Below are 25,570 nucleotides of genomic sequence, written 5' to 3'. Positions count from 1 at the left end.
GTTTGTTGTTACTGATAATGTTGAAGGAAAACGCTACTTGTGTTTTTAGGTTATACTTGAAGTATATTCCTGTTTCTCATCCTTTACCTTCATTTTTTTACCCTTATTTAGGCAAAAATATATATTTGGAAATGTCTTTGTAGTCATGATGTTCCTTCCCTAATGGAGTCCTTAATTGTTGCTGAAATGTATTTTACTCTATAGTAAATGACTCAATTTTCCTTTCCATTGAGAGGACAATGAGAATCATTCTGTTACTTTGATAGACCAGACTTCCATAACAAAATTGTCATTCTTTCTTATTTCTTTCTAAGTTGATATTCTCTTCCAGGGAAAAACTGTTGAAAATACATTCATTTTGGATGTTGGAGTTACTTTAAGCAAATACTTTTTGTCTGCGTATTGCCAGGGAAAAGTAGCAGGAAAGTATCAATGAAATAGTTCAGTGACATTTTGAGGCTCTTCGCCATGCATGCTTACAGTGATGAGAAAACTCATTTACACACTTGAATGCTCAGAAAAGAAATCTTGGGCATGGCTTAAACTAGAAACAGCAATACAGTGTCCAGGACTCTAAAATCTTTCTAGTTTGTTCTTGGATGGATGAAAACTGGATGCAACTTTTTTCTTTCCCCTCCCTTTTAAATTTGCTTTCTTTGATGTTGGGCCACTACTTTTCTCTCTAAATCCAGTTACATTGTCATCCCGCCTGTGGTTTCACAGAGGCACCAGACATTAGTTCATTTAATTTACTTTTTCAGTCAAAAGTGGCAGTCTCTGTTAACCATTATAAGCATGTGATTTGCTTTATTTTTTTATTATTATTATTCTATTTTGCTAATGCTTGAGTCATCTCTTATTTGGTTTCATTTTTTCCTTCTTCCTGTTCTTTCCTTTTCATTTTAAATTTGTATTCTTGATTTATTTATTTTTTTGTGCAGAGCCAACTTTAAGAGGCAGAACTAGCTCTTCGACTTTCTCAAAAGATGAGGAAATAAATAACATCCTTTTATAGTTTGCTAACAGTTAAGCATTGCTCTAGTTCAACAACAGAACCAAGTTTCTCATAGTGCTTCAAATATCATGATGATGAATACAATCAAATTATGTGGAAAATCTTAGTGCTTTTCAGTTTTGTTTTCAGTTCTGATGTGACTGATAATTTGTGTTGGCTTATTAAAGAATAATATCAAAATATTTCTTTTTAGGCATAATCATAGAAATTAGAGACAGCCAAAATATTTCTAGCCCAATAGTAGTCACCTATGTTGTGTTTTTAGAAGTCTTACAGCTTCCATGATAATGTTCTTGTTGCTGCACATTGAAGTTTCTTGTGGTGTTCTATATTTATCTTAAGAACTGCTGTTTGTATATACAACCTATTTCCCTTTACTCTGTTTTTTCCATTCTGCTGCTTATTCATACAGAAAATGCAGTAAAAATATAATGTTTTTTATGCAAAATAATGTTGACTATATTTTGTAATGCATTTCTTAGCAGTTTTAGAAAATACTTTACCAGTAATTTAAAATGTTTGGAAAACATTTGAATTGCTAGATTGTCTTGAAATGCAAAGCCACAGAGTATAAACCAAACCAGGACATTACTATCTATACTAAGTATGCTTATAGAATTTTCTCCTTTGTTTTTCTGTTATTATAATTTTCCTTTCTTCGTGTGTAAGTCTGTGAATAAAATAATATAACAAAAGTATTTGGACTTGCTGTTCTTTTTTGCCCCTTCTCTCTCTAACACCTCAGGGATTTATGTTTTACTAGGTAATCAAGGAAAATAATCTCTCTGCAAGTTTCTTCAAATTAATGGAACTTCAGTCAGTAAAGAGGATGCTAATTTACTCTCAAACTATACGTTACTTTTGACTGTCTAATTCAGACTAATGCTGGATTTGTTTTACTTTCACAGACTTCAGTAGGGTTTTATATTAATAATCACTCTGTAATTTGAACTCTTAGATGAGAAATTCCTTGAAACGTGAAATCTGACTGAATTTACAAGATTTTTCAATATATAATTTATTTTTTCCAAATGAAATGTTTCTGTATAAATTGTGGCCTCTTGTATTGAATGTAACAGAGTACAAGAAATACAAAGATTCTTAGATAATGTAGGCTCTTATTTCTGAGTTTTTATGGTTCTTCATTACTTTTAAAGCTAATTATTTGGGACAGTTAAAAAGCCATATATTTGCATCTTTTTATGGCAATGGGAACATTTTCTTTATGTTTCTAATAGAAGCCCTTTTCATATATGGTACCTTAATGTGAATTTCACTTAGCAAAGAGAATGTGGAATTAGTGGGGGTATTCCTTTGATATTATGTAGACTGCAGACTATTTCATGCTTCCAAATCTGATGCAATTTGTAGTCTTGTAATGTGGACCTTATATTGGATGTGGACACATGCAACATGTCAGATATTTAAAACAGCTTGTACTCTTACAACTAATGGTATTGAAACTATCTTCAGGAATAAATCAAAATATAATTGCAGGAAATGTGTAATAGGAGAGCAAAAAGTAAAAGAGGCATAATTATTTATTATGTAATAGCCAGAAATTGCCATCAAATTGGATATTCATTGTTTTGCATCAGGAAACTTAGTGATATTTTCTTCTGAATAAATTTAAACTTCAAAAAAAAGTATAGGACTCATTCTTTTGAGGGGTCAAATTATGCACTTTTTTTTTTTTTTTAATGAGACTTGAAGTAGATAATAGCTTCCCTACCTATATCTCCTGGTGCTTCACTGGGGTCATAGTGCATCTTCTAAGGAACATAATTCAGACTAAACTTTCTTATTTGGATTCATCTTACCTAAGCAAGATTTTGAAATGCCTATATACATTAATTCATCTATGTCCCTGTCCCACCAAACTGTATTCTGATACACAGTCTTCTCCCATATGAAATTTCTTCTACTGGAAATGCTAATGCTCCCTTACAAGAAGGGCGAAGTATTTTATTTCCACTCTTAGTTGCATCAGTTTGAGTTATTTCAAGTCTCTGACTAGTCTTAATTATAAGCAAGGAATGAGAGAAAGAAAGTTAAGTCGTCTCAGAAAAGAGCAATTTGTGTGGGCTGTCTATATTTCAAGGCTGTATTTGAAAATACTGGCAAATAAAAATAGCATCATCAGTAATATACATTCACTTCACTTCTTTCTTGTGTAGTGCTTTTCCACATTACTGCCTACTAGATTTTTATAGATATATGCATTAAAAAAGGTGTCTTGCATTAATAAGTGTCTTCAGAATAGATGCAATTTCAAAAGGAGTTTATGGAGATAGTCCTTTAAAACTGACTGACCCTAACCAGGAGATGTAACATGCTATGTTTTCCATGCGTAGTCTTCTCTTCTGAGCAATACAAACGTGGAGAAGTTAGTTATGTAGCTTGAGTAGGAGAGTTAAAGGAAACATCAAATCTTGGAATGAAATGATCATAGATTGTGAGACAACATTTGCTTAAGTGTTTGTTTTTATGATGAACAAGCAATTTACAGATCACTTACAAATTTTGCTGTTATCAAGACAGTCCACTTTTAACTCAGTGATGTCAGATATCCAGGTAGCATGTTAGAAATCTGCCTGTTGTGATACGAAGTAATTTCCTTTCTGAAAGGAGTATTCAAGGCCAAGACTCCTCAAAAATAGCAGCAGTAATTGGCTACCATATTAATCTGGTGTAGACTAACAAAATTCAGCTATGCTCCCTATGGAAATCAAAAAAAAAAAATTTGTTAGTGTTAAGGAATAGGAAGTGCCCAGTGTATTCCATCTAGACCACTTTTTTAATATTTTATAAAAACATTAAGCACCAAAAAATCCTCAACTAAGGATGACAGATGTTTCTTAAAACAAATGTCAGATCTTCAAGGGCTCATGTTAATTTTAAGCATTCTCATACAAATGAAAGAACTGTTGAATTGAGTATTTTTCACAAGTCTTTTGGATACATGTAAAGTATAGGATGCTGTTTCTCCACTATTTTTACTTGCATTCCTTCTCTCTTCTGTCCTCCCCTTTGCTTTTGGTTTTATTTTAATCAGATGCAGTGTGTTGCTTCTGCACTGTAGATAGTGTTGGCTGGTACAACAGGTTGTTGAGTGTCATAATTGGAAAAAATAATTGCTTCCAATACAGTGAGCTCATGAAGACAGTTTTAGTATTGAGATGTCAATAAAATGTCAGCTCATTTAAGTCACGATGCAAAATGATCAAATAATTAAAATCCTGGAAGATCCATGTGATACAAGTCACGTACCTGTTTTTTAGTCCTGGCACAATGTCTCCCTAACCAGTTTAAAATCACTTTACAACAGCTACTAACAGCATCAAAGCTGGCATTTTCATAAAGACTTTTTAAATCTTCATGCTAATATGATTAAATGAAGAATGCCTAGGAAAATAACTGTGATTTAGTAGTAGTTGTTTTGCTTTCATTTCTTTGCTTTTGGTTAGTTTGTTTTGTTGTGGTTTTTGTTCTTGTTTTCCTGAAATGTTGGTAAGGTGTATTAAATTGTATTATTTGTGGATTTTGTGGAGGGTGGTCATTGTTTATTAATTAAATGGTAGGCTTCTGTGACCAAGTAGTTACTTTGACCCCAGTGTGTTTGTGATACAGTGGCTTGGCTAACCTGCACTCAGGCATGCAGCACAGCTGTATTATTGCTAGTGTGGCTTAGGTACAAAAATAACCAATAGAATCCATATACAGTAAAAGGACACTTAATTGTTGGTTGTAAGCTAGAAATAAAAATAGCTTAAAACATCCCCTAAATTGAGAAATTGGAGCAGGAATGGTTGTAGTTCTTGAAAGTGTTTACAAGTATGAGGCAATAAAAAGTAAACAAACAAACAAAAAACTTCATTGTTCCATCTCAAACAGCTATTAGTCCTGTTTATTTTGACTTAAATTGCAGTTCAGACTTGTTCAAGAATGTTGCTTATTGTAGGCTACAATTTGATAGGTTTGATCAAGAGTATATTTGTGTTACTTATCTTCTGCAGTGCTTAGGGTGAAGTTTTAAATATATTTAAGAATTTCAGTTAAAATAGGAAATTATATCACAGCTTGCTATCTTAGGAAATCTCTTTTGAAAATTCTGAGGAAACGCTTGTACCAGGGTCTCAGAAACACAGTTACATGCACATTTGGAAATTGGTGTTATTTTTGAAATATGAGGCATTACCAAAGCAGATTTGTTTCATAAATCTGGCAAAAGTATAAAGGGAAAAAAAGGCATTCTGAGATGCTTTGTTTATTTTAACTAAATAGAAATTTAATCTGAGTTCCAAATGATAGAAGATACCTAAATGCCGAATTTTTGTAAAGACAAATCCTCCCTGAAAACTGCTTTTCCAGATCCTGCAAATCAAATTTGTTCTTCTTTTTATTATAAATACCATGTCTGTGAGCTGGTTTTGCTAGGGTTATACTGATATGTTTATATATTTATTTTATGTGTAAAATTATTGTGAATTAAAGTTTTCTGAGACAGGAAGAAGGAAAGAGCGGTATTGGTAAAATATTTAAGGCAGCAAGAACTGAGGGCTTACAAAATATAAAGATCAAAGTGTTTTCCACTCTTTTCAGTATTCTAATGTTTTCATACCTGTTGAATGACCACCTACCTTTACATTACCAGTCACTTAAAATGAAGTTTCAGAACTCAGGTTAAAATAATAGTAGGAATCTGAAATAAACTAGTAAAAGCAAAGTAATTAATTTTTAAAGCTGTGATTTGTTTCTGATTCCGAGGCATTTCTCTTATTTATATATAAACACTCACAGAATTTAGTCTTTATTTAATAAGGCCCCTTCTCATTAGAGCATTTAAATATTTTTTTTATTTATTCAAATTATAGACTTAGTAAAAACCTTTCACTTTGAACTTTTTCATTTTAAAGCAAAATAATAATAAAAATGACAGATGTCTTAAACACATCTTTGTCTGTGATCTTTCTAATCCCTTTGAAGACTGGAAGGTATGCCTTGCCATAGAAATTAAGTGTCAGAGCAGGCAAATCTTTATGCTTAGGTTTCGTCTTCTGTGTTGCTGTGATGGCTTTTGGTGTTCCAGATAGGCTTCATCCACCAATTGCCAAGAAGAGATTTCAGCATTCTTCTCTAATATCTGCTAATGTCAAAAGTTTGAAAATAAAGTCAGCACTGTTTCCTCAGCTTTTTTGTAGTGAATTGAGCTTTGGGGTAACAAAAAAGGAATCAAAATATTCTGACTTCCCTGAGAAAGGTTGTCGTATTGGTGGTTATAAACTGATGCTTTGAGACTGATCTTAACTAAAGCAGAGTTTTGGCATGTTTTTAGGGATTGGTAAGGACTGTTTACATTTTCCTTCCACTGATGATGATTTTGTGTAAATTATGCCTACTGCTAACGTACTCTCTTAAATTCATATAATTAGGTTGGAAGGGATCTCTGTAGGTCATCTGGTTCTGTCTCCTGAGTGGAGCAAGACTAGCTTTGGAGTTAGATCAGGTTGCTCAGACCCACGAGAGCTTTGAAAATATCCAGAGATAGGGATTCTACAACCCATTTGGGCACCAGTTCCAGGGCTTAACTGCTTTTACTGTGGAGAACATTTTTGTTATACCCACTTGGAATTTCCTCTTGTACATCTTGTGACCACTGTTCTACCACTGTAAGTCTCTTCTTCGTGATGATCCATTAGGTAATGGAAGATGACAATTAGGTACATGTATAGTCTTCTAATCTCCATACTGACAAAAACAGCTTCCTCAAGCTTCCCCTTGAGTTATGTGCTCCAACCTGAACAAATTTGGTTCTGTCAAACTCTCTTCAGTTTCTTTATAGCATCCATCTTAGACTGGGTAGTCCAAAACTGAACACAGAACTCATTTGACAGTTCATTTTATTATTATTATTTTTTAAATCTTGTAGTTTCATGCTAACTGTTGTGTTTGATTCAACAAAATATACTCGGTGTAACAACAGAGGAAGCAGACTTCTTTGTTATGCTTAGGCATAAACCAGCCTGCAGTCATATTAACAATGAGCACAGAAACAAATGAAAAGTTCTGTGTTCATAAACTTTAAATAGAACAAATGATCATCATGGTAAATTAAAACAAAATGTACCCAGAAAAAACAACCACAACAAAACAACCTCAGTCTGCTTTCAACCTCTGTCTGCTGTCACAGGGTTTTATGCCACTCTTTATATTGTCTCAGATACTTAAGGACAAAGTACTAAATGCTATTTTGAACTGCTGTAACTACCCATAAATTGTCAAGCTCCTGCTTGAGGAGTTTTTCGCTTAAGGAATGTTAACCAGTTGTAAACATAATGGATCTATCAATTTAAGTACAATTGCTTGTATGAGTTAGACTTCCGTATCATGCCTTTCATTTAGGAATTACGCATCTTCCAGGCATGAGGTAAGTCTGCTGAGTGACTGAAAATGTCAGTACATATCTTTGTAACAGAAATATATTTAAACAGGGATCTAAATTGATATTTTAACAAAAAGTTAATTTCTTAATGTGCACAGTTTTTAAATTTCCGCTAATTATGACTATGTTAGAAAGCTTAAGTTCACTAATAACTGAGTAAGAAAACTTGAGGAAAAAGATGATGTGGCCTTGCTCTCTTTTAACTACATTCATAGATCAGTTTGTATTACAAAGAAGAGTGATAATTGGTACAGAGTTTATACCATCAGCTTTTGCTTAACAAGGGAAGAGGCGGGGTCCCTTAATATAATCAGAAAAGCAGTAATTCACTGAAGCATCGAGTGTAGTCTTGTTTTCACACAATTATATAATCTATTTATATATATATATATATATATATATATATATATATATAATCTAGTCTAATAAAATACACTACCTCTCTTTAAACTATCTGTTTTTTCTTATGTCGTTAGACCATATAGTTTCAGGCACAGTGTTATAGCAATGGTTTAAACAATGCTATTTATAATGGCCATTTCATATCAACTATTTTTTTCTCTACACTATGGGTTTTTAATGACTGTCTTGCCATTGATAAGGGATTTTTTAAAACAGCACCAGTTCAATATTCTATCAGTGACTTTTTTTCCCATCAGTTTCTTGAAGTCCAAAGGGCAGAAGACAAAATATGTTATAACTCCATTTCCATAAAGCCAAAATTTGTTTTCTTGAGAAGGTGTCGTTACATAAGCTTTTGTATAGCAGATTTAAGACAATTAAACAGTATTAAGGTTGTAATGAAAATGGAATAATTAAGGAACATTTTCTTCAGCTTGCTTCTTACTTTTTTTTTTATGTCTCTTCTCCAAAGCAAGACAAGTATTAAAATTAAGACTATTCCAAATTAATGGAAAAAAAATTATTAAAACTTTTGTAGAATGCATATTGGGAGTTCTTAAAGTATCAGAGGTGCTTCTGATACATGGCAGATATGTTTAAATACTGTAGTGGGTTTAGGTATCTACACTAGCAAAAACAAATTGCATCAAATTGTCCCACAGTGAGGACCTCACCTAGAACTCAGTGAGATTATTGAAAAGGTGGTCATTGACTGGAAGGAGCTTTGGTTCATGGTCTTGTTATATAATACTTCAGAGGAATCTTTCTCAGTGTAATTTCTAAACCTCTATTGGTTATTTCAGCATTCTGTTTTTTTAAATATTGAAAAGTATTACCTTTTCTGTCTCAAAGATTGTTATTGTGGAAGAATTTCACAGTAGCGTGTCACAGGTTGCAGGTAGAACTTGAAAATGTTTTGCTTTTCCCATGACAACATGATAAATTGTGTTACCATCATAATATATGACTAAGCATATAGTAGTGTGGTCAAGTTAATCTCCTTAGTCAGTTGTGTGCTTAAACTACCTTTCCTTTGGAAAAAAGGTGTGATTTCAATTGCATGGTATAAGGAGGACATATTTGTGTTTAAAAAATGCTGCTAATTAACTTTGTAAGGTCAAGCACAAGCTTTTGTAATTATGAAAACCAACAGCAGTTTTTCAGTGCTTAACTAGAACAGATTTATTCAGTTCTTAGAGTAAAATGTAAGAGAAGATATTTTTTCCATGTTAAAATCATCTTGAAGTGAACATATAATTACATTGAAAATAGTATTTCAGAAAAAAAAAAAGACTTAGGGCTATAGTAAAACAATATTCCTTCAAAGATTAGGGGTTGCTTGCCCACACTTCATGTCATTATTTCATTAAAATTGGTATTAGCTGTTGATACTATCAACAATTTTCTTGTTGGTTCACTAATACTTCCTTGTTTTGTCCTAGTGTTTTATCTTCTTGTAGTGAAGGCTAAATTTACCAAAGTGTTACAAATGCATGCCTGCATGTTCTAGCATGTAAGAAAAATGAATAATCTGAATTTGCTAACACAGTGAAACAAAGGTACAATTTTGACAAGTTTTGGTCATTGTATTTTAAAATCTATTACCCTCTATAGTGGGCCATACTGAGGTGGATATTTATTATGAAAAAAAAGATGACCCTCCAGGAACTCTGTCAATCACAACAGGAGCAACTTTGATGTAATATACCATAGACAGATTTCTCCAACAATATTTTAGCTAATGTGTCTGGAAGTAGTTCATGAACTTGTGAACAGGGAGCTGTACAACATTGCATAAGTTCTTGAAAGATCTTTTCAGCAAAGCTTCTCCTTGGATTATATGTCTTTGATGTGTTTTGTTTGAAGTAGTTAAGAGACAGTTTATTCAATAAAGTGTATCTTTAACTATGCTAAAACTCAGCTTCCTGGAGGGGGGAAAAAAATATAAAGTTTTGGACATTGTGGTACAGGGCGGTTCTGGATGTTGTGGACAGAGTATGAATGAAACTATCCTTCTAGTACATCTTTTATGTATGCATATTTTGAAGCCTTCAGAATATTGCCATCAATAACCATATCAAGCCATTTACTTTGAAATGCTAAGTTTAAAAAAGTTTTGGGATTTGTGTTCAGAGCATCTGATGTGTGACACATGCTTTGCCTAGGTGAGTATAGATTTTGCAGAAATGTCAGAAAAGAGCAGTTGATGCTCTACAGCCTTTTCTAGTAGAGAATCAGGTCCAATACTGTAAAGGGACAGCAGCTTTAATTTGCAGATGAGAATCTTTAAGGATCCTTTTGAATTATGGATTCAATTCTTGGTGGATGCTGTGTAGAAAATAAACTCTTTTCCTATCATCTCATAATGATGAGACATTCAAAGTTTTGACTAGTATACAGAATATTACATACGTGTTTGTGGTTACATCTTCAATTTTTAATTTTATTCATTCATAAACATATATGTATGTGTAGAAATGACCTTTAGTTCTGCTTAGTTCATAAGCTTTATTCTCTGTGACTGTTCCTTGACAGTTTTAATGTGCTCTGAATGAAAGAAATGAGTGCTGCAAATCTGGACAGAATGCGTTTTATATATTTATATGTATATGTAGTACATACTACTTTAAAATCCAAGATGAAAGTTTCTCTATATATGTATATACACAGTATATACTATGTATACAATATTACTGTATACTATGTGTACTATTATATACTAGGCTCTGTATACCTTATAAAGTGTGTATATACACTTGTGTGTGTGTGTATATATATATATATATATATATACACACACAAGTATATATACTATATAGGGTGTGTGTGTGTATATATATACATATATATACGTATATATGTGTGTATATATATATGTGTGTATATATATATGTATGTGTGTGTATATATATATATATATATATATATATATATATACACACCCTATATAGTATATAGAGAGACTTTCACCTTGGATTTTAAAGTGGAACTCAGCACTGTATTCATAGCCAGCACCTTCATAATCCATATATGCAATATTAATATTTCTTATAATTGCATTATACTACAGCAATATATTATTGACATTGATCCGTTCACATATTTGACCTTAGAATGTTTTCTGGAAAACAGTTCAGAACTGCATTGATACACTGCAATATATACATGAATCAATTAAACTCACTGGCTTTTGTAGGTGTTTTGATAACATATGTAATCTGACATTTTATCCTATGTTTACATGTGTGGTGATCCTAATGGTGTTTTTGTGAAGAAGTGGGACCTCAAGTTAATGGTTTGCAGCCACATCTTTACCACTCTTTATTTTGGCACACATTGTAAAATACAGCTTTCTGCAGGAGCCATGTCATAGTAATTGAAAAAATATACCTTTAACAACCTTAAAGAGGAGGAGTAAGACCAAAAATGCAAGATCTAGGAGAGCCAAAGAACAGAGATGTAAAAACAGAAGAACAACTGTACTGAGTTAGACCAAAGTGTCATCAACCTAGTGTATTATCTCTCACAGTGACTCTCAGTGTTTCAGGGAAAAAAAAAAAAAAAAGGTAAACATGTAGAGCTACTATTTCCTATTTTAGGAAATATTCTGTTAGCCTCTAGTCAGTTCTAATGTAGAGACTCTCTGAAACAGAGGTGACTTCTGTATGTATTAGCCACCAGAGGATTTCTTTTTCAGGAAATAATCTAGTCTCTGCTGATGCCTGTGTGAACTTTTAGCATCCACAACATCCCATTGCAAAGAGTTTTGTAGCTTAACTGCATTTTGCATGAAGAATCATTTCCTCTTGCTTGTTTTGAACCTGCCATCTCTGAGGTTCTTTTGATACCCCCTACCTTCTGACAACTCATTACTGTCTTCAGTGTTCAGATACTATGGTGGTGGGCACTATAAATTCTTAAGATAAATGAATGAGGTGTTTTCTAGTAATGCTTGTTTTGATTTGTAACATCTGGAATCTAAAATCTATGTATACTCTGCCTTTAGGCAGTTTGGTCTTTGGGAGCAGATGGCTGTAGTTCCTTTCAGCATGTTTCTGCTTTTTTCTTTGTCATCCTACTGTAATGGATTAAAATAAGTAATTTGGCAACTACGCAGGCCTTTAAATAAACTTTAATATGTTGGGGAGCCATGGCATGTCTTGTGGCGCCAGACCAGCAGCTATCTATATGTTGTTCTCTTTCTCTTACGCAAGGCTTGTTTGCCCCTTTTCATTTATAAGCCAAATGTGAAAGAGTAATTTTAGCCTTTCTCTTTCTTCATGCAAAATTAGTAGGTCCTTAAGCATAGTAAATCAAATTGAAAGTAGATTTTTACCTCTGATAAGCTTTATCATGAAAACAATTCCTTATGGATTACTTCATGCCTTTTCAAACATATTTTGATTTTTTTCTTACTTTCTTTCATGTATTTTCACATACTTCCTACATATATTTTTTCAAGATATACTGAAATTGTAGAAAATATCTGAGTCATAAATTTAGGAAAAGTTTTGTAAATGATGGCTGCTGAAAGGAAGGAAAGTCTGATGTGCTCTAATCTGACTTTTTTATATTCTTTAAGCTATTGTGACTTCTGGTTTAGTTAGCCATCTGAATATTACAGTCAGTAACAGATTTCATCACTAATTCGTAATTCTAATATTTTTTGAGAATTTTATTTGGTCTTTTTTCCTTACAGAGAAGTGAAAATTCAAAATAATTGTATTTTATCACTTATACTTTGTTGTTTATAACGTGTGTGTGTGTATATATATATGGTGTGTGAACAGGGTGAAATATAAGAAGTTAGAAAACTTTAAATATTTTTCAAGGTCAGGGTACTTTACGATAATTAACAAGAAACAGGCTCAGAAATGTGGCAAAAGATTTTTAGTAATTGTATCTTTTGAGACAGCTGTACAAGGGAAGCACCTGATAGTCAACTATAAATATCAATAGAAATTTTAAAAGTATACATGAAATTTTAGTTTTAATATCAAGGGGAAATGAAATGTATTTATACATGTAGTTCATGTCAGCCCATCAAAGCAGTCTGACTTGAGAAAAATGCAAGTCTCTTTTCATAAATGGTACAAGAAACTTTGCCATATATTAAGAAAATAAATGCTGTATAATTCCTTCAAATTACACTGATTTATTAGTAGTGGAATCTAGATCACAGTTTGGGAGGCTGCTTTATGTTTGTTGCAATAAAGAAAGCTTTTAACACAAAATCAGGACCATATATGTTCTGTCATAACATGAAAGTTCTGTTTGGTCTGTCATGGCTGATGAGCTCCATGTCAGCTACAGCCAAATCTGACATTTCCTTCCGCAGCTGTACCACTATTCTTAAGCTTATCTACTGTTTGCTGGAAGTCAGGTTGAAGGGAATCATGAGTATGATGATTTACAGAGAAAAATATTTTAACTAGACTTTTGCTAGGCCTTACTTCAAGTAAGAAATGTGGAAAAAAGACTATCACATCTGAATGTCATTTCAGGTGATGTAAATCCTTTTGAATCTAGAATAAATAGTATGAAGAGTGATCCTGTATTACTAGACAGTTTCTATATATTTGAGAATTACTGTAAATTGTATTTTGTTTCTGTACAAAGTTGATCGTGGAAAATAAATTATGCCATAGATACTAATTCTCTTATCTTTCTTACCATTCTGTAGTGCTTTGGCAGGATATAATGGTACTATCTTTGCCTATGGTCAGACAGGCAGTGGCAAAACTTTTACGATCACAGGAGGAGCTGAACGTTACAGTGATCGAGGCATCATTCCTAGGACTCTATCTTACATTTTTGATCAATTGCAGAAGGTATGGGACAATGTTTTCTGTTTATTTTTAATGTCTAGTTTATACTTAATATTCTTTATATACTTTAGTTTATACTTTAATACGTAGCTATATTGCAAATAGCTGCTTTTATAATAGTGTTAGAGGAAGCCCTAAAATTATTGCTTCAGACGTGCTGAATAAAGTATCTAACTTGGCATGAAACGTTATGCAATAATAAATTGCTAGTAGTGTTGGTTATGTGCTTCATTGTAGTAGACTAAAAATCATGGGCATGAGTGAAGTTGTTTTTTTCTAGTTTTTAAAACCACGCTATTTTTACTTGGTGCAATATACGTTCAGATCACATAATCTGCTCTACTTGTCCTATATTCACTCCTCTGCTCTGTTTTTTATATTGTATGCATTGCATTACATGCATATTATATAAAAATTGCTCTGACTTCTACGCAACTCTAAACCAACAATATTGTATAAAAGACGGAGTTTTTCACTCTTTGTTACCTAATATATTTGTGCTTGAGCGATGCTCACAGTAAAATAGTTAAATGAATAGTAAAAATTTATAAATATTCAGTATATTTGGATGTTTGTGTTTAACTTATTAGATAAAATATAGAATGATAATATTAGATACATCTAGTTATGAAAAAAATACAAGTCAGTGATGTAGGATTCAAAAGAGAATAGAATAGTTTAGTTATCTGTGTCAATTTTCCTTGTCAGCTGTTTTCCCTTCAACTTCAATTACGCACTTGTATGGAATGTTTTTCTGTATATAATATTAATATTAATAATCTGAGTCATTCAATGCAGTTGGCTGGAAAGTGGCTATATGTTAAGCCCACATCTTAACATAATTACACATGCATAATGTATGTAAAAATACATAATATATGCACAAGTAAACATGTAAATACTCAAAATGTCATGAATATTTATTATTATTGTTGTAGTTATTCGGAATTTCTTTTTTTTTTTTTTCAAAACAAAAAGAAAACTTTAGTCTGCTTTTAAAACAGTATCACTACATAAATACTAGTTAACAGTGACTAGAAAAACACTTTCAAATGTAATAAATTGTATTCTGAAAACGAGTTTTGCATGTGCTTTACACTTGACACTTCTAGTGGAGAAATAGTCACTCCACCTGTATAAATATGGATTCGGTTTCACAAAAAAGGGTTCAGCAGTAGTAACTACTGGAAATAATTGTATGTTTCTGTCTGTTCCTTTTTTTTTTTTTTTCCCTCATCTTACACTATTTCTGAGTGTTAGAGTTCTGTCCCAGTTATTTCTTAATGTTTTTCTGTTCATTTTTTCAAATACTCTACAGAGGATTTTCCTGCCAGTTGCTCAGTGCCACTGTTGTTTGATTGCTGAATTTAACATAACTGTTAGGATGAAACGTACGCCTCTAGTGTAAAACCAAACCTAGGAGCTATAAATTTACTTTTTAGGTGAATCCAGTGATGTAAAAATGAATAGTGTGAATTGTCTGTTCCAGCAACTGTAGTTGCTGAAGCAACTCCCCAGCAGAAGTGGGGAGTGAAACAATAGTGAGTCTCAAAGTAGTTTTGTGATTACACAAATTTAAAATTCCTTTGCAAAAACTACAAGTGTAATAGTTGTCCTTAAAAATTAACTAAACTGACAATTGTAGCCCACTGAATCTGAAATCTTGTACTCTTTTTCTTTGAATCAAAAAAAAAAAAAACTGTTACCTCCTGTGCAAAAAATTCATTGTACCATGGAGACAAAACTTGAGAGAGGGAGACACATGACCATAATTTAACTGTATGATTCTTGTGTGTTTATTGTGCTCAGAAATGACAAATGAAATTTAATTTGGCAGCTTATTTATTTATGTACAGAAAAATTGGCAACAATTGAGTTTTAAAGAAGGTAATAGTGACGTTTAAAATGCTACAAATATACTGCAATGTCTCAACACCTACGAGCAATAATAAAAACAAATAAATACAAATGGAAAAATTTACCTGAAATATTCCTTATTATCTAAGTTCCTTTTTGTAATTAGTAAATGATACTTCCCAACTGGTAAACTTCCAGAACTCATGTAAGATGTTAGCGATAACATTTCTAAATGAATGATGAAGTTAAAATTAATTTAGATGTTCTGAATCTAATGTCTTCCAACTGACATGCAGCCTACAGGTTGGAGGAAAAGTGTAAGTAACACATCCTAATTTTGCCATATATAAGGGAACTGTGCAAAGCAGTAATAACTAACTGATGGTATTCTAGGCAACACAGTGTTTTCCTAAAAGAATGCATGTGTGTTTTACTTCTAGCCAAAATATTGTAGAATAATTTGTTCGACATTTCTATGCAATGAAATGAGTGAATAACGAAAAGGATGTGTCATCAATAAGCACACTGATGATAGTTCGTTATGTTTACAAGATACTACATTTTATTTTATTATGTGTAATAGTGACGTGACCAAACACAGTCGATCGTTATCTTACAACCATAGGAAGCAAAGTGAAAAGGAGAGAAATGTGTTTTCAATCTGGTATAATATGTTTTGTCTGTTCATTTATTCCACCGGGCCTATGATTAATTTTCACATTTTAACAAAGATATTTAATTAAACTTAAATATTTTTGATGTTAATATAACTCATTGATGTTCAATGACAGCATGAAATATGGTAGTTTTGTACTCTGTCATTCACCTAATACTGGTTGCCAGTTCTTATTCATAAGGGGTTATGTCTCAGTCTCATGTGCATGCCCTATGTGAGTAAGGGTTAAAAATGTTGAGTAGTTTCCTTGTCTCTTTCAAAGTATGGTGTTGGCAGGTACATCTACATAGCATATTGCAAGTACACGGAGGTTTGTTCTTCTATGAATTGAATTGAGAAAAAGCAGGCTGATCATGTTGCCTTAGACTTCCAGCTGCACTCATGCGACCTCCTCAAGAACTTTGTTGCAGAAAGTGACAAGGGTGATCTGGCAATTACAAGGAATATACAGTGTCAACGCAGCCACGTCCTTGTCCAACACTGCTTATGTAATAAAAACAAAATAGAATGAAAAAATAACGATTTTTTTTGCTTTGTTCTCAGCACATACTTTTAACAAAAATAAATATATTTGTGTTCCTACTTTCAGACCCTTTTCTGGAGGAAAAGCTCTACTTAGTTGTGCCTCCAGTGGTATTTCTGTCTGCCTGCTTCTATATTCTTGTTTTGTACGTTTTTGTTCTTGGTGCTTCTTAAAGCACCACTCTTGGTGTTTCGTCTTGCCTTATTTTTTTCATACCTTTCCCTTGTTTAATTTCCTTTTATCTATAACCACGCTTTAGAAAGCGCTGATGTAGCAGAAGAGTCATCTGCTTCCTATCCCATCCCTGGATAGGATGGAACAGGACGAAGTGAATTCAGGGACAAAGAAAAAAAAGCAAGACCTTTTTTAAAATTTTACTTGGAGTGAGACAGTGAGGTTTGGAACCAAGGAACCAAAGCTTTTTCCCAAAATGAGAGGCAAATCAACCCCTCTGTTTTTAATAGCTTCTTTTTAATTTATTGTTCAGAAATTGTTATGATTTCTACAGCTTCCTGTTTGAACAGTGTCCTACTACATTTTTCCAACCATCTGTAGTGTATCTTTTTAAACACTATCCCTTGAAATAGTGATCTGTCACTATCAATAAAAAAACTCACACAGGAAATAACTATTGAATTAAAATGGAAAGTTTGTATCTCTATGTATTTTGCAAAACTGTAGTAGATTGCATTATAAAGCAGTGCTTTCACCATGGCTTTGTCCGCTGAAAAACAGCGACTAATTTTCTTTTATTTTGGAAATAATATCCCATTATTTTGAGATTTAGCTAGTTTGGATTTAGCTCTGGGGCACAAGAAAATTCTGCATGTGAAATCCAGTTGTGTTAAGTTATATTTTGGCAATGTATTATACAGGAAAAAATGAGGATTGGAGAGGGCAGCTGACATCATATACAGCATTTAAAAGTTGCGATAAAGAGAGTGGAAAGCAGTATGTCACTGAAGTTTCTAAATTAAGTAAATCATTAAGTAAATCTTTCTTCTTGTTCTTTTTTTTTTTTTTTAAGGGTAGTCTTTTTACCCATAATACGAGTGTTTTACCTCTTTATAATAACATTCTTTTTTGTCATAAAAGTGAAAAATGGCATGTTACATGATTCTGTAAGCAGGCTGCTGTGTTCTAAGTGTATACAGACTTCCACATGTATATGGAACCAATAAATTTAAACAGACTAAACGGGCTTCTAATCATGGGCATTGGCTTTTGTTGTTTGTTTTTAACTTTTCTTTTTTTCATCACCTTTTATGCCCATGGTAACAGAAAACATGTAAGTATCATGAACTGAAAATTTAAACCACACCTAAAAAAATAAAGAGACAGTAAGGAAACAACATAGAAGTTATATTGTTAAGTTTGTCCTCTGGCCTAGCTCTTGCTCCTATTTATCTCTTCCTCTTTTTTTGCTTTTCTTATCCAGGATAACAGCAAAATGTATACAACCCATGTTTCCTACTTAGAAATCTACAATGAATGTGGTTATGATTTGTTGGACCCAAGACATGAAGCTTCCAGATTGGAAGATTTGCCGTAAGTGATAAAACAGAATCAGCAAGAACAGTAACAACAGAAAACATATGCCCTCTTGCGTTGTTTGGGGATTTCTATTTATTTATTTATTTATTTATTTTGAAACTGTGCTAGTCTTATCTTTGCATTAATTAACTCAAAATACTTTATTGTTTTTTTATTTTTTATCAACACTATCTAAAGTTTGTTATTTTTTATGTATAGAAGTTAAGGAAATTAAATTGCAGTAAGTGAAGGTAAAACTTTTTTTAAAAAAATATGTTGATATTATGCAGAAGAGATCTATGGCAGCCATTGGAAACAACAGAGGTGCTTTCTCATGACATCCTTTCCCTTTATGTGGTATTCATTTGTGTGTGTGCTGTGGAGACGTATAAAAAGGAGTATTTCTTTTAAAGAGTACTCAGGACTTTTCCTTCAAGTTTAATTATTTCTCTAGAATGAGCAGTTATGAAATAAGGTAGGTAATAGATGGGAAAGGGCAAAGGGAACTCCAAAAGACATTATATTTACTTAGGATGGATGATTGTTACAACAGTTTCCATTGACAAGATGCCAGCACTTACCAATACTTGGACAAGGGCAGTAAACAAAGCTTGGTAGGTCATGAACATATAAGAACAGCAAGGTTAAAGAGCTTACACTTATAGAAAACTCAAAACTTAGTCTCTAAGTCTCTAAGAAGAATTTATAGCTTAGGTTATTCTTAAAATAACTCAGCAAATAGTAAATAGTATAAATAAATGACTTGTTGACTACTTGCATTTGCAAATGCCCTGAAATAATGCTGAGAACCATAAACATTCTCGCTCAGCATGATGATGACTGAAATGCGTAAATAACAATTTAATTGCTGCTGATACAAGAGCAGGAAGTGTACTGAGAACTGCTAATGGACCAATAACAGAAAAGCAATGGAATTTTGTGTCATAAGAACTAATTATGTTATTAAGATATTAAACCCATTTCTAATATATGCATATATAATATATTCCACCCAAAAGCTTCAGAATTGTTGTAATTCTGTAATACTAGTCTGTTACACTTCTATGCAGCTTATAAAAGTTAATGCCATTATATTATTCAGATTTATTAAATTATTAATTTAACTTTTTGTAATATTTTATTTGAACTCATTGAATTTATTCATTTTATTAAATTGAAATTATTCAATTGAACTAAACTAAATTTGATTAATTTAATTGCAACTTTATTTGAAACAGTTCTTTGGGGTTACTTGCCCAATAAAATATAAATCACTTTTTAAAACTAGATTCTGAAGATTTATTACTACTCATGAATTTCTGAAAATCAAAATTGCTTTATGTATGGTGATTCAGTTATGCTGAAGAATAGCTCCTTGTTGTGTCTCAGACTATTTTAAAAAAGGAAAAGTTGAAGAAAAAGTTTGGTTGTGTATTTGTGATAAAGCACACAGGGATAATAATAATTACGTGAAAACAGCATGCATAATAGTATTTGTGAGATAATTTTCTCTACAGGATGATTATTGTTAATAAATGCTTTATGGCTTTACTATCTATGGTCATTCTTTTCTGTATATCAGTTGTCAAAAGATACATGTAGTGTACTAAAACTACACCTTTGCTTATGTTTTACATTGTGTAAAAGTATTTATTAAAAGTATTTTTTTAAGTTATTTTAGGGATTAAAATTTGAAAATACATAGTAGCAGTCTGAGCTAAAATAGGATACAAATTGCATGAAAGGGTAGTTACATAGTTAACTATATTTTAGCTACTTGGATAATTTCTTGTGAATGGCAAAGTAAATAGTAGTCACACAGACTTTAAAATGTATCAAGTGTTTATTACCTGAATATATATTTCATTTTTCTGAGCATTTTATGTGTTTAAGACCTTTTAGGATTTTACTGGTAGTAAGCAAAGTACAGAAGAATCTAATTTACTCAAGTTTGTTTGAAAGCACATACTTAGTGAGAATATTAAAAAGAATTTATGTTTATGGTACTTTAGAAGGTTCATATTATGCATAATTTCCTGTTGAACTCCACAGTGGATCATCATATTTTTAAGCACTGTAAAAAGCCAAATGGAGTTTTTCTGTGGTTGTATAAATATTAGCAGTCTGCTGGTATTCTCCCAAGTATATAAGACAGGAAAAGTAAGGAAAAGATTTCTTAGGTATGCAGGTTCTTTTGAAATCACTTTTGTTATGCATATTCTTGCAAAGGAAGATGGATGCAGTGTGCATTAAAGGTAGCTACTTCTCCCAAGCTCCATCTTAATGACTTTATATTACTTCTCAGTTCAATCGTAGGAAGTAAGCACATTGGTTTGAATGTGTCATGTGATGACATTCATGTTATAGAAGTATATTATGAAAATTGCGCAATAGATTCATTGATTGTACTTGGGTGAAAAAAAAGTGTAAAAATTGAAGTTTAAGGAGAAGTTAAACAAAACAAACAAAAAAGTCCACAGCATCTAATCATTGCACAATTAGTTTTGAAAAAACAGATCCTGATGTCAGTGTTTTGTGTGTAGTCACCCTTTGAGCCTTTTCTAGTCTACTAATTTTTTCATCCTAACAATGCTTAATCATTTAATTAGAGTAATCATTTAATTAGTCTTCCAGATGAAAAGAGGCTTTTGCACAAAATCAGTTTCTCTGGAAACAAATTCCTGACAAATGTGTGGATGTAGTTTATACGTGTATATCTCATATACATACACATAGAGATACATGAATAAGTAGTATAGTATAGTAATATAGTCTCTGTATGTACCTACTCTAAAGAGATATTTTTTTTTTCCCTTGGAATCCTGCAAACTCTAGATTCAGTGTAATTTAAATGTATGATATTCACTATATATCACAGGTTTGTATATCTGGAAAAACTTAACAGTCTTTAAAATAAGAATGTTTATGTGCTTCAGTGTAAATCTGTCCAGTTTATAAAAGGAAGGCGGTTCACAGGACAGGCTCAATGAGATTTAATATAATCATGTTTCTAATATATACATGTACTTATATATCAATGAAATTTGGTTTTGAAACCCTAGTAAACTTTCAGTTTTACAGGAGGAAAAAAAAAGTTTTCTTAATGACTAGTTGTAATGATGTTACATGTGGGCCATAGAGATGCATTTTGAAATACCCTAATACTTCTTGTATTTACAATTTTAACTTGTTTTTCTTATACAAAGCTGGCAGTGTTTTAACTTCACTGAAAGCTGTAGCTAAAACACAGCTTATTCAGATGCAGACTCACCTGAAGTAACTTATTTATTAGAATGCAAAATTTAAAATAGTGAATCCCATTCCATGCTTAAATAAGAAAATAGAAATTATTCTTACATATTGGAAAACAATTATAATACTATTGTTATGAAACATAGCTGGTAGAAGACTAGTTGAATTCTTACTGCCATCTCTTGTTTTTATAAAAGATTTGCAGGACTGTTCAAATTAGGGAAAATTTTCTGAAGCTCCTTGTTTGCTATAAGATTTCACAAGTTTCTCCTCTAACAGGTTCCCCATTGTACAGAGTATTAGTAATTATGTAGCTCCATTATACTGCATTAAACCAATTTCACTTCAGTCACAACAGTACTGATGACCCATCAGTACAAATTCTTCTGAAATAGTTTGTATTATTTAAGAACTAAACATTTTCCTGACACTAGATAATAATATAGAAATAATGACTGGGGTTGTAAAACCAATAGTCCTAGATTAAATCAGGATGATTAACAAGTTACTGTTTCTACCTGTCTAGACTAGGACAGGCAACACTATTGTGTTGGAAGACCTGCTAAAAATAGTGCTCATTTATCTTAAAATATCAGTCTATAAACTGTGGTAGCTGACAAGCTACTTCACAAGGAGATCAGACAACTGTTAATCAGGAGTGATGTGGTCAGGTGAAAATGTAATCTAAACTGCCAGCCGGTATTTGTGTGTCAAAATTCTTTAAAGTCACCTTTGATCCAGGAAGGTATAAGATTTCATCTGATGTTTAGTTGGTTGTTTTTTGAGTTAACCAACGAAACCCAAAAAATATACCAGCACCACTACCAACAACAAGAAATCAATAACAACAACAACAACAAAAAACAGCTAGTTTATACTGAATCCTTTGAAAATACATCCCCAGTTTATGCTTCAGATAAATTAAGCTTTTTGAACCATAGATCAAGTGAACTCAGCACGCAGATGCTTTAAGCTATTAACTGATTAACTTCAAACTTCAGTAATGACGTCCACATATCTGTATCGGTAATGTGTAGAACTGTTATGTTCCATGGGGTCAGTCTAAAATATTTTTATTTTTTATAAAATCTGTAACTGAGAAAAAATCTGCAGCTGAGTACTGGTTGACAACTTGAGGTGAATTTGTACTCCTCTATTTCTTCTATTTCTGCACTGCCCTCCAAGGGCCTGAAAAGTTTCTAAATTTCTGACATGTAAAGCTAAACCACCTAGTGTAACAATTCCTGTGCTGCTTAACAAAACAACAACAAAAGGCTAAAGGAATCATTTCCTACATTTGGGAAATTTTTTTTATTCAGTCTAATTTTTAATGCTAATATACCTGTTGCCTATCTCCATGCTCTAGATTCAAGAGTTTGTCAGCCCTTCTCCTCTGAAGTGAATATGTCAACCATATAACCCAGAGACTGGCCACCACCCATATGCTGCAAGAACTATAATTTTCAGTGTTCTGAGAATTACTGGTGTTTTAAAATTTTTAAGGTTGATTATAATACAAGCTAACTGTTTTCATATGAAATACATTCCTTTAAAACGAAGAGACCTCAGTGTAAGTGTTACTACCAAATACTTAAAGATTAGGAGAATATTCAGGTTTGAAAAGTGAAGTGTTTCTGCTTGTTAATGAAGGGAGAGCAGAATCAACTGTTCTGAATCAATTCCTCAGAGATTGCATTGTTCACTACAGTTCAAGTTATACTTTAAATGGGTATGTATGTAATGTATGCTCTGTGTGCTATGTATGTATTATGTGTAACGTATGCTTTATGCTTTATAATGTATGCTTTCAGCATACATTACATATCATTTATTCTCATTCACATTTTGGTGTGGTATGTTTGTTTTTAACGTTTTATGATTTGTTTCCTCAAAACCAGTAGGGAGAAGTCAGTGAAACCTTTCAGAGATTACTTATCTAAGTCATCTGAGTGAAGTAATTCCACTGAAATTATTGCTGTGCTCTTTCAGACAACTTTACTTTTAAATACAACAGTATTTAATTCAACAAACACTTTACTGGGAGTGATATTATTGCAGCTGCCTACAAATTCTAATAGGTCTTGTTTGTGTGTGAGCCACCAATTGTAGTTCCCCATTCTAACAACTTGTTCTGCACTGAGCCAGGTGGAAGAAGAGAGAGAGGGGTCACAGGGTTCTTTCTGGATCTCAGAAAGAAAGACCTGAGAACAAATGGCTTAGTAAGGTCGCTGCTTTAATAGGACAGGATGAGGAGAGGAATACTGACAGTGAGAACATCCCTCCAGATGCTGGGCACTCTGAGTTTGTGCAGCACCGAATGGAGCCAGAATGGATTTTCCCACAGCGTGCTGCCTAGAGTGCATGGAGAGAAGCTCTCCCTTCTGGTCGCTCGAGCAATTACACTATTTCCTTACAAGAAAACAACTCCACTCCTAAAGGATGCTCTCATGAGAGCATCTTGCTGCACTTCTTGGTGAAGGCAAGGCCATGCAAGTGTTGCAATCATGAGTCCTAGATGGGAGCTGCCTGCAGGCTCCAGTGCTAAAATGAGCTGGCTGAGTTCACCCTGCAGCCACCAAACTTGTGCAGCCCAACACAGGCCTGTGTCTACTTAGGTCAACTGTTGTGTGGATCAAAACCTCCTAAATGTGCGATGGTGTCTTGGTCAAGATCAATACACTCCTATGTCCACAGAATATAGAACAATGTTTTTCTTGTCTCAGAAGCAGAAGTCATTGGAGATGGTGGGAAGGATTTCCTATCACAAGATAACGTGTTAGAACAGCCTCACCAATACCTATCTCGTAGTTCTGTCACATCTCACATGCAATGGAGATTATGCTTTAGGTCTATATTTGAATGGAAAATCAAATCTCTTTGCTATTGAAAGCTGTGCTGATGGCTGAATAGCTCTGTAACCTTCCCTCTTGAATACCACATCAGAGGATTTTGTCAGACTTTGTCCTCTGATATGGTATAAAAGCACCAATAGTTCTAATTTTCTTATTTTTACTTTTTTGATGCTATGTACAATGATGAACTTGGTGATTCTTAAAACCAAAATCTCCTTCAAACTTTTCACATAGACTACATATCCATTACCTTATTCGGTTCTGCTGGACAGACTCCAAGATGCATTCTTGCTGTTTTTCTCATATCTTTATCCTATGTTTTTTACCGTCTGTATAGTCACCTCCTTATGCCAAGGTAGTATCAGTATATTCTGCTAATTATTATTGTCAAATATATATCCTAATATATGTTTTGCCTAAACCATTGTAATTCATTTTAAAATATTTATAAAATTTTTGATATTACTTTAGATTTCTTCAGTTCTAAGTCCTAAAGACAGATATAATCATAGGGAAAATTGTCATTTGTTTTCCAAAAGGTTTTATTTTCTAATCTATATTACATAAATTAATTAGATGTTATTTAATTAGCCGAAGGAAATTTTAACTTCATAGTTTGCCAGTAACAGGAATTTAATAGATGAAAGCATTCAATGTGTAAGGCTCTCCTGAATAATGGGATCTCAGCTGATGCAGGAAAGGGCCTGAGTTAATAAATAAAAAAGGCTTATTCCATCCTACAGGTTTTCTAGTCAGCTACAAATTCCATTCATTAAGCCAAATGGAAAAAGATTCTTTGTTTATAAAGAAAACAAAACCTTGTCTCTGCCTTCTTTCAGTCATTACGAATAACTTTACAGAGCTTTTCCACACCAAGATCCAAGTTAGGGCTATGAAATTTAAACATTTCATTATTATACAGAATGTTCTATAAAATTCTACAATCATATTAAACAGTAAATTTATAGCACAATAAAATAAATCATTTTGTTGTTGTTTTAGAATTTTGCTTTTAGAGAGGTTTTTGACAGATGCCTCTCAAGATGTGCAAATTTGGACTTCCGTCTGGAAATCCTAATAGTTGAAAGGCCATTGTATAGGAAGTTGTCAAGGGTTTGTGGTCTCCCTGCTGTTTCCTTTCTGGTGTAATAATTCTCCAAGGCTTTTGTCCAAGCTCAAATCTTTGTTGT

The 25,570-nt window shown here is 32.8% G+C and overlaps 1 protein-coding gene across 1 annotated transcript in view; it reads left to right on the top strand.

Annotated features, from left to right (window-relative positions):
• Window positions 1-25,570, top strand: part of KIF6 (kinesin family member 6) — a gene marked incomplete at both ends in the record, with an annotated part of 170,796 nt that overhangs the window by 5,658 nt on the left and 139,568 nt on the right. Inside the window, 2 exons of the mRNA XM_082758077.1 lie at window positions 13,543-13,690; window positions 18,182-18,291. Coding sequence (XP_082614203.1) covers window positions 13,543-13,690; window positions 18,182-18,291 — 258 coding nt within the window. The remainder of the gene's footprint in view (window positions 1-13,542; window positions 13,691-18,181; window positions 18,292-25,570) is intronic.

Source organism: Aythya marila (assembly GCF_965140915.1).
Source record: "Aythya marila genome assembly, chromosome: 3".
In the NCBI taxonomy this organism is placed as follows: Eukaryota; Metazoa; Chordata; class Aves; order Anseriformes; family Anatidae; genus Aythya; species Aythya marila.
This window is presented reverse-complemented; position numbering and strand designations above follow the sequence as displayed.